The sequence below is a fragment of the Hyla sarda genome, chromosome 13 (assembly GCF_029499605.1).
Source record: "Hyla sarda isolate aHylSar1 chromosome 13, aHylSar1.hap1, whole genome shotgun sequence".
NCBI classification, from domain to species: domain Eukaryota; kingdom Metazoa; phylum Chordata; class Amphibia; order Anura; family Hylidae; genus Hyla; species Hyla sarda.
The window spans coordinates 25,301,931-25,319,315 of NC_079201.1; the positions used below are offsets into that span (position 1 = coordinate 25,301,931).

At 43.3% G+C, this 17,385-nt stretch overlaps 1 protein-coding gene across 47 annotated transcripts in view; it reads left to right on the plus strand.

Annotated features, from left to right (window-relative positions):
- The window catches only part of LOC130297737 (general transcription factor II-I repeat domain-containing protein 2-like), a 1,987,867-nt gene that overhangs the window by 802,634 nt on the left and 1,167,848 nt on the right, over positions 1–17,385 (plus strand). For 46 of the 47 annotated variants that reach the window (XM_056550554.1, XM_056550557.1, XM_056550548.1 and 43 more), the window contains 2 exons: positions 1,220–1,285; positions 4,481–6,298. In XM_056550554.1, the coding sequence (XP_056406529.1) occupies positions 1,280–1,285; positions 4,481–5,509 (1,035 nt within the window). In that variant the 5' untranslated portion in view covers positions 1,220–1,279 and the 3' untranslated portion in view covers positions 5,510–6,298. Of the gene's footprint in view, positions 1–1,219; positions 1,286–4,480; positions 6,299–6,432; positions 6,557–17,385 lie in introns of those variants that run through there. The other variant, XM_056550587.1, reaches the window with a different exon arrangement.

A 17,385-nucleotide genomic window follows, 5' to 3' on the forward strand; every position in this document is an offset into this window, starting at 1 on the left:
CTAATGACAAAGGCCACCTTCGCATATTCTGTCGGAAACTGTTCAGACATGAGCTCCAAGTGCATGGAGCACTGTGTGACGAAGCCTCTGCATAACTTGGAAGGCAGACGTAGGTGGGTGCCAGAAGATACTGCAGGAACTGGTGGTGGGAGTGGGCAAGGATGCGGTACCTCCTGCTGTTGTTGCTGCAAGGCTAATAACTGTTGCATCATAGCAGACAGTTGGGTAAGTTGCTGTGCCTGTCGCGACAATTGCTGACACTGATGTACCACAATGGAGGGAAGATCCGCGACTTCAGGCAGGAATACCTCAGCAGGATCCATGGCGGGAACTTACTGTAACACGCACGTTTTAGTAGACTGGAACACTGATGATAGTGGGTCCGCTGGACCTGTGTGGTAGATGACTCGGACTGTACCAGGGAACGGAGTCTAAGGTGCCGCTGGTTTTCACCAGATCCCGCCGCAAAGCGGGATGGGCTTGCTGCGGCAGGTGTTACCAAGGTCGCTACCCCTGGCACGGCTTGACTACACAGGCAGCTGAGGAGATTCGAGGCACAGGTGGGATAAAGCAACTCGTGGTCAGGATAGCATAAGGTCAGCGCAGTAGCGTAGTCAGGAACATAGCAAGTGGTCAGTAGGCAGGCAGCAAAGGAGCAAGGTCAGGTCACAAAGCAAAGGGTATGATATACAGCAAAGCAACTCTCAGTAACACTTTCTCTCGGGCACTAGGGCAACAAAGATCCGGCAGGGAAGTGTCTGAGGTGGAGGAATTTTTCAATGAGCCACAGGTGTTACTTCACCAATGGGCACACTGGCCCTTTAAATCTTAAAGCTCCGTCGCGTGTGCGCCCTAGGGGACGGGGACACGCATGCCGGAGCAGAGAGGCAGAGGCGGGGCAGGAAAAACACCAGGTGAGTGACGAGTTGGGATTTGCAATGAAGCGTGTCCCGCGATGCAAATCCCAGCTCCGCCTGAAGCAGCAGGTAACGGGACCATGCGCTCATGGCCAGTGTGGGTCTGGAGCGCATAACGTAACAATGAGGTACATAGCACAATTGTAAAACATGGGTGGATGACCACATCCGACAACCATTAGGCAGAAAAAATAAGCTTCTTTACGTGCACTTTTAATGTAAGGAAATTTTAAACAGTATGACAGATACATAAAAGTTTCTAATGTATGGTGTATATATGTAAAGTATTATTTTTTTTCCAGACCTAAAATTCCCAGCTCTTTGCTGCTTGAGGACATCAACGAAGGAACATTTCAGTACCCATGGGGGTGAGTCTTGCATCACTTTTGTGGATGCACTACTTTATAGTCTTGATTGATGGTTAAAATATTATATAAATTTAGCAAATGTACTGAGCCTGATAAGTAATTAAAACTATAATATGTAGAAGAAAGGTGGGAAATTTGCATAGCATGGTAACCTATTTTGTAAAGGTTTTAGAATTGCATCTTTCAGTCTTCATAACATTCTTAAAGCATACATGTCAGATCTCACAATAGAAAAACTGCTATAAGTTACTCAGTACCCCATTCCGATCATGTACATTTAGTTTTTATGTATCTATCACCAATATTTCACAAAAAAATTGCATATTAACAGTGCTCACTGTCTTTTCCATCTTGTCAAAAGGAGAGGACGTGTCCCTCTTTTGCCTGCACTGTGATGACTAATCCCCCTTCCTCACTCTGCTGACTCACTGCTCTGGGGGAGCCTGGCAGGCCTGCTCTGTAATCCTTTCCTCTCTGGATTTATGCTAGACACACACATACACATAAACACAGGCACACACACAATGATTATTGGAGATTTCTGTGCTCTACCTCCAAAGACAATGGCCGTAGTTTACTAAGAGTGGAGTGTAGGTTTCTTTGTTGGTTTTAATTCCCTACAATTTTTTGGATTTACTAAGGTTTCCCTACATTTTTTACTTTCCCTATATTTTGCTTTTTTTTTTTTTTACACATGCTCTCATCTTTAGGGTTGTCCTCAGCTGAAATGTACCACGTTTTCAGTGGAAACCTTAGTAAATATGTTGAGTTTTTTGTGAAAATGTCGGGAACATGCCCCTTTTCGGTGACCACACCCCCTTTTCCCGACAGCCACGTTCCTTTTTTGGGCTTTCTTAGTAAAATGGAGGGTAAGTCGTTTTTTTTTCTATTCTGTCGCAAATTCTGGCACAGATTCTGGCGAACAACCCAACAAAACATGTCGGGTTTGCAATAGTAAATGAGGGTATAACTTACATCAGGGGTCTTCAAACTCCGGAGCGCATTTACCCGGCCTGCCGGGTGTTTTTGCCTTAGGACATCCCTGTGTTCCGAAAGATGCTTTCGGAACACAAGGATGCCTCTGTGAAGTCCCAGCGGCCGCCTGGAGCAGGCACACGCAGCGACGTCACTGACGTCCCATGCGTGCGCCCATGGCAACCGAGCGCGGAGACGAAGAGAGGAAGCAAGGACGCGCGCGCTGGTAGTAGGTAAGTGTTTACCAGCGGCGTGTCCCTTCGGTGTTCTGACCACCGATCCTCCAGTCCTGCTATGGCCGGAGCGGTGGTCGGAACACTGAAATGGGGCAGTACACAGGCATACAACCTCCAGCCATACTGTATTGCTGGAGGCTGTATGCCTGTGGGGGAACATACTGCCAACGTAATTTGGGGAACTATACTGCCAGCCTAATGTGGGGGAACTATACTGCCAACGTAATTTGGGGGACTATACTGCCAGCCTAATGTGGGGGAACTATACTACCAACGTAATTTGGGGAACTATACTGCCAGCCTAATGTGGGGGAACATACTGCACCTAATGTGGGGGAACACACTGCACCTAATGTGGGGGAACACACTGCACCTAATGTGGGGGAACTATACTGCACCTAATGTGGATGACTATACTGCACCTAATGTGGGGGAACATACTGCACCTAATGTGGGGGAACTATACTGCCAGCCTAATGTGGGGAACTATACTGCACCTAATGTGGATGACTATACTGCCAGCGTAATTTGGGGGACTCTACTTCCAGCCTAATGTGGGGGAACTATACTGCCAGCCTAATGTGGGGGACTATATTGCACCTAATGTGGGGGAACTATACTGCCAGCCTAATGTGGGGGACTATATTGCACCTAATGTGGGGGAACTATACTGCCAGCCTAATGTGGGGGACTATATTGCACCTAATGTGGGGGAACTATATTGCCAGCCTAATGTGGGGGACTATATTGCACCTAATGTGGGGGAACTATACTGCCAGCCTAATGTGGGGGACTATATTTCACCTAATGTGGATGGCTATACTGCCAACGTAATTTGGGGGACTCTACTGCCAGCCTAATGTGGGGGACTATACTGCACCTAATGTGGGGGAACTATACTGCCAGCCTAATGTGGGGGACTATATTGCACCTAATGTGGGGGAACTATACTGCCAGCCTAATGTGGGGGACTATATTGCACCTAATGTGGGGGAACTATACTGCCAGCCTAATGTGGGGGACTATATTGCACCTAATGTGGGGGAACTATACTGCCAGCCTAATGTGGGGGACTATATTGCACCTAATGTGGGGGAACTATACTGCACCTAATGTGGGGGAACTATACTGCCAGCCTAATGTGGGGGAACTATACTGCCAGCCTAATGTGGGGGACTATACTGCCAGCCTAATGTGGGGGAACTATACTGCCAGCCTAATGTGGGGGACTATATTGCACCTAATGTGGGGGAACTATACTGCCAGCATAATGTGGGGGACTATATTGCACCTTATGTGGGGGAACTATACTGCCAGCCTAATGTGGGGGACTATATTGCACCTAATGTGGGGGAACTATACTGCCAGCCTAATGTGGGGGACTATATTGCACCTAATGTGGATGACTATACTGCCAACGTAATTTGGGTTACTCTACTGCCAGCCTAATGTGGGGGACTATACTGCACCTAATGTGGGGGAACTATACTGCCAGCCTAATGTGGGGGACTATATTACACCTAATGTGGGGGAACATACTGTCAACGTAATGTGAGGGACTATATTGCACCTAATGTGGGGGAACTATACTGCACCTAATGTGGGGGAACTACAACCTAATGTGGGTGAACTATACTGCCAGCCTAATGTGGGGGACTATATTGCACCTAATGTGGGGGAACTATACTGCCAGCCTAATGTGGGGGACTATATTGCACCTAATGTGGGGGAACTATACTGCCAGCATAATGTGGGGGACTATATTGCACCTAATGTGGGGGGGAGTATACTGCCAGCCTAATGTGGGGACTATATTGCACCTAATATAGGGGAACTATACTGCCAGCCTAATGTGGGGGAACTACAACCTAATGTAGGGGAACTGTACTGCCAACCTAATATGGGGGAATGTTGTTGGTATATTGTTTTTGTAGCGCTGTATATATTTATTGGTATTTTACTAATAGCAATTTGGAATCCCTAGGAAACAATTATGTCAAGAAAGAGAAAAATTGACTCGGAGTGTAGGATATTCAAAGAACAGTGGACTTATGATTACTTTGTCATACAGTACAAGGAAAGAGCTGTGTGTCTGATATGCCAGAATATAGTGTCTGTGTTCAAAGAATACAATTTGCGTCGACACTATGAAACTCAACATAAAGATAAATATGATTGTTTGGTTGGAGAAGTGAGAAAAGATAAAATATTAAAACTGAAAAATACATTGACAGCTCAGCAAAATACTTTTGTGAAGCAGAAGCAGCTAAATATTTCATCACTGACAGCAAGTTTTCAAGTTGCCAAGCTAATAGCGTGCACTGGCAGACCATTCGTGGACGGAGAATTTGTTAAAGAATGCCTTCTTTCTGTTGCCAAAGAGATGTGTCCAGCGAAGGCCGATTTATTTAGTACAGTGAGTCTTTCAGGACCCACAATTACACGGAGGATTGAAGAAATGGGAGACAATCTGTATCAGCATTTGCAAAACCTGACAAAAAAACTTTCCTATTTTTCCTTGGCACTTGACGAAAGCAATGATGTTCGTGATTCTGCACAACTTTTAATTTTTATTCGTGGGACGAATGACAATTTTGAAGTCACAGAAGAGCTTGCTGCACGGCAAAGCATCAAAGGAACAACTACAGGAAAGGATATCTATGAAAAGGTTTGTCAAACTGTGAATGGTTTGGAGCTGGACTGGGCTAAACTAGCCAGTGTGACAACTGATGGTGCTCCTAGCATGGTGGGGTCTAAGAAAGGAGTAATTGCTCGCATTAACCAAGAGATGGACAAACATAATTATTCTCATCCAATAGCCATACACTGCCTCATCCACCAACAAGCGCTGTGTAGTAAATCACTGAAGTGGGACTCTGTTATGACAATTGTGGTATCTTGTGTTAACTTCATTAGAGCTCATGCACTAAACCACAGACAATTGCAGGAATTTTTGTCTGAGCTAAATGCTGAGATGGAGATCTTCTGTACCACACAGAAGTCCATTGGCTGAATCGAGGGAGCGTTTTGAAACGTTTCTATGACTTACTTCCACAGATTACAGCTTTTCTGCTTTCAAAAAACAAAGAAGTACCAGAGCTCAATGATGCAGAATGGAAATGGCACCTTGCCTTTCTAACAGATGTAACAGAGCTACTCAACAGTTTCAATGTGCAACTTCAACGAAAGGGGAAGCTCATCTGTGATATGCAATCACATGTCAAAGCATCTGAAGTAAAATTAGGCCTCCTCATCAAACAAGTGAAGGAGGAAAACTTCTGCCATCTCCCCACAACTCAAAATCTGTTAGCGGAAAAACCATTGGTTGCATTCCCAAACAAAACATGTGTGGATTCACTGGAAAAATTGCAAAAGGAGTTCCAATGTAGATTTAAAGACCTTCATCTCCATGAACAGGACATACAGCTTTTCCGTAACCCATTTTCTATTGACATTGAAAATGTGGATACAATTTACCAAATGGAACTGGCTGAACTTCAGAATTGTGACTCTCTGAAAGACGCATTCAAGTCAAGCAGCCTTCATAGTTTCTATGCATCTCTCCCCTCTGAGACATATCCTCATCTCAGGAACCATGCACTCAAAATGGCAGCCATCTTTGGCAGCACTTATGTCTGTGAACAGACTTTTTCCAGAATGAAACATCTGAAATCTCCAACCAGATCTAGACTAATGGATGAACACTTGCATCACTTGTTACGACTAGCAGTGACAAATATGGAACCGGACATTGACCATCTCATTAGCCAAAAGCAGGCCCATAGTTCCCATTGAAATACTGGTAAGTTTGTTGATTTACCTTTACTTGTTCTTCATTTTAAATATTGTATTTATTCCTGTTTTGTTTCTTCACTTTAGAATAAGATATATGCAGTGTGCATAGATATTTGTTCATATTTTTTTTTTTTACTATAGTCCGGCCCTCCAACGGTCTGAGGGACCGTGAACTGGCCCCCTGTTTAAAAAGTTTGAGGACCCCTGACTTACATCTTCCTATGTCATTCATGTATATCATCCTTAGGCGGTCCTGTAATGCTGGGATGTTGTTTTGGAATCGATGGAGGTACAGTTTTTGGATAACTGTTTTTTTGCAGGCAGCAGTGTTGCCTTCAGCTATGTGCCTACAGCTTTTGCAAAACTACAGCTCCCGGTATGCCCAAACATCTTTTGACTCTCCAGGCATGCTTGGAGTTGTAATTTTGCAACAGCTGGAGGCACAAGATTGGTAAACTCTGTGTTATAGAAGTGTTGCTGCACTTCATGCTCCTGTGGGAGTCATCAGTGTCCCAGAAGGTATGGGGACCCCTAGTGGTGGGATTTTCAAAGGCAGTTTTCAAAGAAGTATATTAGAAAAACTATTGTTTTGCCAAGATGTACAATAAAGATGAGCTAATCGAAGCTGACAAACCCGAATTTGTTATAAATTTCGCTTCATTAAACTCCATTTAGTGCCACCCAGGCTCCAGGGCATCTAAAATGGTGGATCCACATGTCAGCTGAATGTGCTCCTGTCTAAGTTGCTGGTGCTGCAGTCCCTCCATTTTTTTAAAATAAATATTCAGTGCAATTCTGTGTCTTAGTTGTACAACAAATCTGCTGGTTATACTAGTCTGTAGATGGTATAATACCCAGAAGTCCATTCCTAATAGTCTGTAAGAGAGAGCAATTTTGGGTTCAGTACACAGCAACTGTGTACTGCTGGTGTTGTACAAAAATACGTATTTTTAAGCGTACTGTAGTGCATTTTTCTGCCCTCATAAGTGCATACCACATACCTACATCTAAGTGGTGTACCTCTTAATCTGCCAAGGGCCTACATACTGTGAAAGGACAGACAAAAGTAATCACCGGCTGGTGTTTTACTCAACAGCGACTGTGTGCTGCAGCACTGTTGTGTACTGCTGGTGTTGTGCAAAAATATGTTTTTTAAGAGTACTGTAGCGCATTTTTCTGCCCTCATACGTGCATACTACATACGTACATCTAATTAGTGTACTATTTTGTACCTGTTAATCTGTCAAGGGCCTAGATAGTAGTTATTAGCTGCTGAATACTACAGAGGAAATTATTTTATTTTCGGAACACAGTGCTCTCTGGTAACATCATGACCACAGTGCTCTCTGCTGACATCTCTGTTCATTTTAGCAACTTGTAGAAGTATTGGAGAGAAAAAGCTGCGTTGGGTTACTTCCTTGGGAGCGCCAAGTCGTGGGTATTGATGCAAAATAATTTATTCTTACAGCATAAGAAATCAAAGAAAATAATAAATAGAAAGCAAGACGCATTTCGGGAGTCACAGCTCCCTTTTTCAATTGCAGGTGGTTGCTGTATGGCAAGGTAACAGGTATATGTGTTTAAATACATGAGAAAATGGCGCCAAAACCAGGTGAGCTGGTGACGTCATGTGGGGTGGATGCCGGGGCCAGGTAGGGGCCCGGCATTAAAGACCTAAATAATAAAACATCAAACGCCCAGACGCCACATCTCACCGTACCAGGTGAGAGTGTCCGGACACTTCCGGCACCCAGCGGAGAGCGGGGACGCGTCTAAGCACTCTGCTTACAACTAACCGTGGAGATCACGGAGGCAGATTGCTACAGACCGCAATTGTATACCACATGTGACTGTTAGGGAAAGCCTTCGCTTTTTCTCCCTACAGGTTATCAAGTTGCACAAGCTCTGAATGAGTAAATACGGTAGGGATAGAACTCTTTTTTCTTACAGGCACCCAAGTCAATTTATGGTGTATCATTATCTATTATGATAGCAGTTTTAATATAAAGCTATAATTTCATTTTAGCTGATTTTGTGGAGCTAGAATGGATGTTACAGTCCTCTAGCTAATTGTTAACTTGATCACTATCTATACCTCCTCAGAACACATTTGCTCAGTACCAGCAGGTAGAAATGCGTTGTGGTTTAATACTGTGGTCACCCTATGGTGTGTCTGAGCCACCTAGGGTGATTGGTCACACTGGACTGGCTGGGCCCTGCAGAGGCCAGTGTAGACCAATGATACTAGTGATCTACAATAATCATATATACATCACTTAAACACTCATATATATATATACTATATTTTATTTTGATAAATTAAAAGTTAAGTTTTATATGCACATCCCAGGCACCAATAGTTGCTTTGTTTACAAAGAAGGCAGTACCAGCCCTGCACAATTTTGTGGAAGAGAAGGTGGGCCAGTCCATGAGCCTATCGGTGTGTACCAAAGTGCACGGCAGTGCCGACGTCTGGAGCTGTAACTATGGTCAGTGTCACGATCACACCCTATCGGTCCAGCCAAGACGCTAGAGAGAGAGTGTGATGGTGCAAGGGTTAATGCCGCCAGACCTCTGGGTATCCACTACTAGTCCCAGCAAGTCACCAAATTAACCCTTAGATAAACGTGTTTCACCCGAGCTGCCTTCAGAAAGGTGAGCTCATATATTTAGAGATCAAAGACCAGAGCTGATTCATTAATCATTTAATCTGATAAAAGGTATCACAGTGCTGACTATATAAAAATACAGAAACAAATGACATACAGTTACAAAAATATATAAAAATACAGAAACAAATGACATACAGTTACAAAAATATATAAAAATACAGAAACAAATGACATACAGTTACAAAAATATATAAAAGAGTTTAGCAAGTTCAGAAAGCAAAAATGAAGTTCTTACAGCGTAATATTATAGCAGTCCATGAGAGTGAGTCTCCAGCTGTTGTTAGGATGGTGTTGTCAGCTTGGGCACAGATCTTAACAACTGACTCTAGCATTGTTAAATATTATATATCTCCTTTTTGGAGGGACTCCATTCCCCCCTCCCCTCTGGTCCCACCAGGGGAGGGGCATCTCTTATCTCATATATGGGACCAGAGACCCCTTACATCCTGCTACTTCAAAGGGCCTTTGACTTCAAAAAGAGGAAAACAGCAGACAGGCCCCAATTGACTGCAATACACAAAAACAAAGGATACACCGTCTGAATGACCCCTTATCCCCCAGGTCTTAGTTTATACACAGATGCAATAATAAAACACAGGAATGTTTCCATAATCAGGCCTTGGGCCTGACAGTCAGGGACAATACATGTCCTTTACAGCTCACTGGGTGAATGTGGTTCCTGCATAGCTACAAAACCAACTTGGACAGGTCATGCCGCTTCCTCCTCCACGCTCTCAGGCCATTGGTCCCGTGACAGTGTGCAACTCCGCTTCCTCATCCTCCACCGTGTCCTCAGCCTCCATTGCCCAGATGAGTCTCAGTGGCCCTTCAGCATACCATGTGTGCAGGGCACAGCGGTGTCACGCTGTTCTTCACATGGTTTGCCTTGGCGAACTGAGTCACACAGTGGAGGAACTGCTAAAAATCTGAGCATGGCTTACTCCATGAAAACTGGAAAATGGAACCATGGTGACTGACAATGGGAAGAACATCTTACATGCGCTGCGACTGGGAAGGCTGAGCGATGTGCCCTGCATGGCACACATGTTCAATCTGGTTGTGAAGCGGTTCCTGAAGTGTTCTTCACATTTGCAAGACATCCTAACAATGGGAAGGAAACTTTGCATGCACTTCAGCCACTCGTACACCGCAAAGCACACCCTCCTTGAGCTGCAGTGTCAGAACGGTATCCCCCAACATAATCTGATTTGTGACATTGCCACACGTTGGAATTCCACCCTCCATTTGTTGGACCGACTGTACAAACAGAGAAAAGCCATCACCAATTTCTTGATGATCCAAGCGGATAGGGGTACTCCCCTGTGTAACTTCAATGTGAACCAGTGGCAGCTCCTACGTGATACCTGCCGCTTGCTCAGGACCTTTGAGAAAGCCACATTATTAGTAAGTCACCAGGATTACGGAATGAACAACGTCATTCCACTGCTTCATTTCTTACAACATGTGTTGGAAACAATGGCTGGTCTGGGCACTGGAGACTTGGCACCTACATCTAACGGCCACATGAGCCCTGGGGGGGGGGACTGAACTGGAGGAGGAGGGGCACAGTGCAGCACAGTTTAGGTTTCGACAAAATGGGTGATTTTTCTAGTAATTTGACAGGAGAGGAGGAGCAAGAGCAGCCAGAGGAGCTAGAGGGTTATGAGGAAGGCGAGAAAGAGGACCCAGACACACCATGACAGTATGCAGTGGAGATGGAGGCAGGGAGTCCCTCTGAGTCATTTACACAAATAGCACGATGCATGCTCGCTTGCGTAGTGATAGCCGAATTGTCACCATTCGGCAGCAGAATGACTTCTGGCTCTCCACCTTATTGGACCCTCGCTACCACCACAAAATAGGGTCATTTTTTACACCCACTGAGAGGGAGGACAAACTGACCTACTAAAGAGGCATCCTATGTAGTCAGTTGGCCAATGCCATCATCGCCATTGTCCATCCTCTCGCAGGTCTGAATTGGGGGCCCCCTGCGCTCATGTTCCACTGCCATGGCTCCATCAGCAGCAGCCTGAGTCTAAAGTCGCTGATGAGTACCTTTCTGCACCCGCATAGTGAAGCAACTCATCATCAGCGGGTAGACATGGAGCAGGACCTGAACCTGAGCATACCTTGACATGCCCATGCCATCACCGGGTCATTTTCAGGACTCCTGGTGCTGCTGCTGCCACCTCCAGGCTGTGCCATTCAGCCACTATATGGTCTCCTCATGCTTCCACAAACTCCAGGCTGTGCTATTCAGCCACTATATGGTCTCCTCATGCTTCCGCCACCTCCAGGCTGTGCTATTCAGACACTATACGGTCTCCTCATGCTGCCACAAACTCCAAGCTGTGCCATTCAGCCACTATATGGTGTCTCCTCATGCTTCAGCCACCTCCAGGCTGTGCCTTTCAGACACTATATGGTCTCCCCATGCTGCTAAAATAAATCTTAAATTTAAATTAATCCATGTAATCTTTTCAAGACTGAGGCCCTTTGGTCGTTGACGTCATATTACCTGTGGAATTATCACAAGAATCCAATGAAACAGCTTGGAGTGATAACACAGAACCATAACTGATTAAATGAAACATTCGTACTTTCATAGTCAGGGGGGCGCTGAGAGGCAGGGGCTGGAAAAGGTGGTATATCGCCTGGCGGAGGACCGCCTGCTCGATGCTCACCAGAATGGGTACTCAAAAAATGTAAATAAATTCTAATTAAGTAAAATAAAAATGACATGAACAAATCTCTTTATGCTCTTAATTTTGGCACCATATGGTTTCCCTGCTTCCACATTGTTATTTTGCAGCAGTGATTCTAATAGCAATGCCTGTAATATGCATGTCATACTGAATAACAGTATTATTTCACTAACACAGCACACTCCCTATGCGTGTTAGAACAAAGCAAACACCCCTATTGAGGCTCTGTGGGCCAGAAATAGCTGTTTTTAATACAGATTAGCCGCAAATAAATTCGACCCAAACGATTTTTTCCGGAATATTCGGCGAATCGGCCAAATCAAATTTTTTAAAAGTTCGCTCAAAGTCAAAATCACATATTTTCTGCAAACCTATCAGCATCATTGTATCAGTTCGCTGCTTTTAAGATCCTGTTTGCAGTCAGTGAATAATAGTGAATACAATAGGTAGAAATTTCTACACTAGCTATAACTTCTACAAAACTCCAGGTCTATAGATAAGTTTAATAGAATAAAGCCAAAAAAAGTAACAAAGACAAAACTATTTACTTTTTTTTCTCTGCATTTGTAGTCCAATCCTTTCAGCCAAGTTGAAAGGGGTATTCCAGGGAAACAAAAAATATTTTTTACATCAACTGGCTCCAGAAAGTTAAACAGATTTATAAATTACTTCTATTAAAAAATGTTAATCCTTCCAATAATTATCAGCTGCTGAAGTTGAGTTGTTCTTTTTTTTCTGGCAACAGTGCTCTCTGCTGACATATCTGCTTGTCTCGGGAACTGCACAGACTAGAAGAGGTTTGCTATGGGGATTTGCTTCTATTCTGGACAGTTCCCGAGACAGGCGTCATCAGAGAGCACTTAGAAAAGAACAACACAACTTCAGCAGCTCAGTACTGCTGATTAAGATTTTTTAATAGAAGTAATTTACAAATCTGTTTAACTTTCTGGAGCCAGTTGAGATATATATATATATATATATATATATATAAGTTTTTCCTGGATAAGCCCTTTAATTTTGTAATAAAATAATTTACATAGAGTGGGGCAGATGTACTAAAAAGTTGCGTCCATCATGCGCCGCAATTTTGGCATAAAATTTGCCAGCTACAAGTTTGGTCTAAACCTAGTCAAGACAGTCTAAGGCCCAAGTTTATCAAACTGTATGATCTTCCCACAGCAACCAATAACAGCTCAGCTTTACTATCATATTGAGCTCTGGTAAAGGGAAAGCTGTGATTGGTTGTTATAGAGTATTAGTTTTGTAAAATTTCTGTAAAATTTCATGTCTACTCATTCACATCTATAGGGGGGAAAAACTGCCAACGTATCACACCCTCCACACTACATGCCACAGGGCAGCAAAGTGCTACAATATTGTCATTTGTTATTCTAACATTATGATAGGAATTCTTATGAAGAAGCCAGACAGTAGGTGTGTCTCCGCCGCCTGGTAATCTGGTTCCCAGGTTTCACCTCTCTCTGCTCTGCATTTCCAGGTGCATGGAATACCTTGAGGGCTACATCATCTAGCCAGAATCACATCCTTTCTGTGTTTTATTAATACATCTTCTTAAATAAAAAACCCCCACACACCCCAAATTGTATAATCGCCAAAGAGCTGTTGATAATCCAGACCCTCTGGTGGCATCACATAATGAGGCAAATTTATCAATAATGCTGCTTGGACAAGCTTCAGCCCTGAACTGCAAAACCAGCAAAATGTAATGTTACACCCACACCACATAAAAGCATTGTTGAACACATGAACACACATAGATCTCCCCCATAGAAAAAAATATATACTGTATGGTCGACATTTATCATTGTCTTTAGACTGTTTTTTGTGTCTCGAAAAGGCGCAAAAAAGGCGCAAGCAGGGTCTATTTGCGCCTTTTGGTTTACACCTTTCAGCTAAGTTTCCAGTTGCCACTGATTTTAGCAATACACATGATATGGAAGTCTTTTATGAACTGCGCCTTTTTGTGAAAAGGTGCAAAAAAGGCGCAATGCCACTTAAAAGTCTCTAAACCACACCAGCCTAAACTGAGCTTAACTTTACGGTGTATGTAAAAGTAAAGTAAAATTTGTGAGTAAAATTTCAGAAAATGTGTACCTGCACAAAATGTATGAAATGTTCTGCGACCATTTAATAAATCTGGTTCTCCTACACATTACCAGCACACAAAAAAAAGGTGTAGAAAAATGCTTCTCACAATGATAAATGCCCCCATATAGGTGTAAAATAAAAAATGGTATAGATAATATATATGATAAGAAAATAAATGACAGCATAAATATTGATAAACTAAAACAACAGACAAATTAGTCCAAATGAAAAATAACATACAAAGCCACAGCCTGTATAGATACATTACAATAACCAATAAAGAAGTGAGAAACAGAGCAGAAATGGTACAAAAAGCAGGAGACCATATTACACAGGGCGATTATTGGCCGAATGTAACAGGGTCAGCAATCAGTTGACCGCATCATTTTAACTTGCTAAAAAAAACTATTTCCCATCAGCCACAAATTTTTGTGTGTAATAGGGAATGTGCAGCTAACAAATGCTGGAATCAAAGGGCTGCATGAACAACCCTGCAATCATTCCTGCAGCCCTCCCTACCCTATCCTGGAGCCTTGTAATAGGCTTGTTAAAAGAGCACCGATCTATGAGGACAGAGCTCAGACATCGGAGAACAGACATCACATGGCAGGTGATGAAATGGGACCCTGTAAATCTCCCACCACACGCAACTATATATATTTTTTTTTTACATTTTTTGGTGGTGTTTCTATCGGTTGCACTGAAAAGAAATGCTCCCTCGTGTACATAAAAAGAGCACTGTTCATAGTAAATTATATATTTTCATATCTTAAAATTTTGATGCAAAAATGGTTAGTCCAAACATGACAAATTCTGACGAGGATTCTTATTGTTTTTCAATATTTCTTTATGTTTAACAAAAATTATTAAAAAACAACAACACATTACTTATACATAAAAACTTAAAGAGTACCTGTCACTAAATAAACTTTTCCAAACTAACTCAGGCTATGTTCCCTAACTACTCCTCTGCCCTTAAAAATTTTTTGAGCTTTAAAAAGCTCTGTATCTCACCTTTCTTCTCACATGGCGTGAGCTGCTGGCAGGAGGATGTGGGCGTTCCCCAGCAGGCGCTGCGCCACTGAAGTCTGCTTGGGGGACTGCTTCCGCCCTCACTTCACCTCGCAATGTGAGCCCGCATTTGCAGAGTTCTGCTTGTCCTCACTGATCAAATGCCTGCTTGTCCTCATAGCACAGAGCGCCACTTGTCCTCACAGCACAGAGCGCCGCTTGTCCTCACAGCACAGAGTGCCGCTTGTCCTCACAGCACAGATCACCGCTTGTCCTCACAGCACAGATCACCGCATGTCCTCACAGCACAGAGTGCCGCTTGTCCTCACAGCACAGATCACCGCTTTTCCTCACAGCACAGCTCGCCGATTGTACTCAGTGTACAGAGCGCCACTTGTCCTCACAGCACAGAGCGCCGCTTGTCCTCACAGCACAGATCACCGGGACTCCAGGTCTTATTAGCTGCTGAATACTACAGAGGAAATTCTTTTCTTTTTGGAACACAGAGCTCTCTGCTGACATCTCTGTCCATTTTAAGAACTGTACAGACTAGCAGAAAATCCCTATAGCAAACATATGCTGCTCTGGACAGTTCCTAAAATGGACAGAGATGTCAGCAGAGAGCACTGTGCTCGTGAAGTCAGCAGAGAGCACTGTGTTCCAAAAATAAAAGAATTTCCTCTACAGTATTCAGCAGCTAATAAGTACTGGAAGGATTAAGATTTTTTTACAGAAGTATTTTACAAATCTATTCAGTTGATTTAAAGAAAAAAAGTTTTCCACCGGAGTACCCCTTTAAATAAAATCCTATTAGAAAGTTGTTTAAGATGGAATGATCTATAACATATAAACATTTTTTGGGATGACAGGTACACTTTAAAAATAAACACTATACTTACCTTCCCAGGCACTTATGTGGTAATACTTCTCCCCAGGCCTATAGGTCCCTCACCCGACCTATAGTGATGATGGGGGGGGAGAGGAAGAAAAACATACTTGCCTAGCTCTGGTCCCCCGATCTTCTTCTTTCTTCCTGCTTCTGTGATGAGTGCAAAATTGTCAGGTCCTGCTCCAAGTGCTTATCTTGGAAGCAGGAAGAAGAGGGAGGACTGGACAGAGGCAAAAGGGAGCTGCAGGGGACCAGGGCTAGTTAAGTATGTTTTATTTTTCTATTTAGCCCCCAATCCCAGAACTATATTATCATTTTTATTATTTTATTTATTTTTAAGGCTGGAAAACCCCTAAGGAATTGTTTGGCAGAAATTTTGCCACTTGTGAACATACTTCTATATACTGTTGTGGTTTCAAAGCGGATTTATGCAGTATAAGATAAAAAAAAAAATAGCAGCTTTCCTATACTCAATTTGTGTGTGTAGTATTGCAGCTTAGTTCCATTAAAATGAATGGAGCTTAGCTGTAATACTGCAAACAACCTGAGGATGAATGTGGTGATGTTTCAAAAAAAAAAAAAAAAAGCAGCTATGTTTTTATAATCATGGATATCATCCCTTTACCCAACCCAAACCCAGCTCTGCTGCATCTGGTATTGCAGGCTTAGTATGGCACTTTTTCGTATGTGCTTTTCTCTTGTTCCTGGACAGCAAGCCCTTTTGCATACTGTTTTCTGTATTACTTTACTACTTTGGCAGGATGTGTGCAGACCACACAACATTGCCACAGAAAATCCCCAAGTATCATGTGGGGGATTTCCAGAATGTGCTGAGCACCTGGGTAGAGTTTACAGAGTTTAACCTAAGGGCAAACACCCACTCACACATTCCCACTCTCCTCTGTCTGCACAGGTAATGTCATCATGTCTTTACTGCATCAGGAACGTTTTCCTCTTGGTATGAAGGACAATAAGAATGTGATGAATTAACATTTTGCTTTCATATCCACCCATGCAATTATAAATACCATGCGAGTAAGATAATATAGGGACGTATAGTAATAGTACAATAATATAGATGTATAAAAATATAATAACGTGAGCACATACTAATGTAAAAACTAATGTAACTACTGTGTAGCCTAGATACAATGGTAAGTTTCCTAGCAGGTGAGCATACCATTTACAAGGAATAAAGTAGTTAACCCCTTAATGACAATGGATGTAAATGTACGTCATGGTAACGTGGTACTTAGCGCACCATGACGTACATTTACTCGCCGACATGATCGCGAGCACCGTGCCCATGCCCATCATGCCCGGCAGGTCCCCATAATATCAGCAGCCAGGGACCCGCCGGTAATGGCGGACATCCGCGATTGCGCGGATGTCTGCCATTAGCCCCTCCGATGCCGTGATCAATACAGATCACGGCATCTACGGCATTGCGGTAGTTTGAATGGATGATCGGATGATTCGATCATCCAGCAAGGCGGCCGGAGGTCCCTCACCTTGCTCCGGCCGTCTCCCGGGGTCTTCTGGTCAGAGATCGATTAGACCAGAGCAGAAGATCACCTATAATACTGAGCAGTGCTGTGTCCTATACATAGCACTGAACAGTATTAGCAATCAAACGATTGCAATGAATACTCCCCTATGGGGACGTAAAAAAAAAAAGTAAAAAAAGTGAAAAATCCCCTCCCCCAAT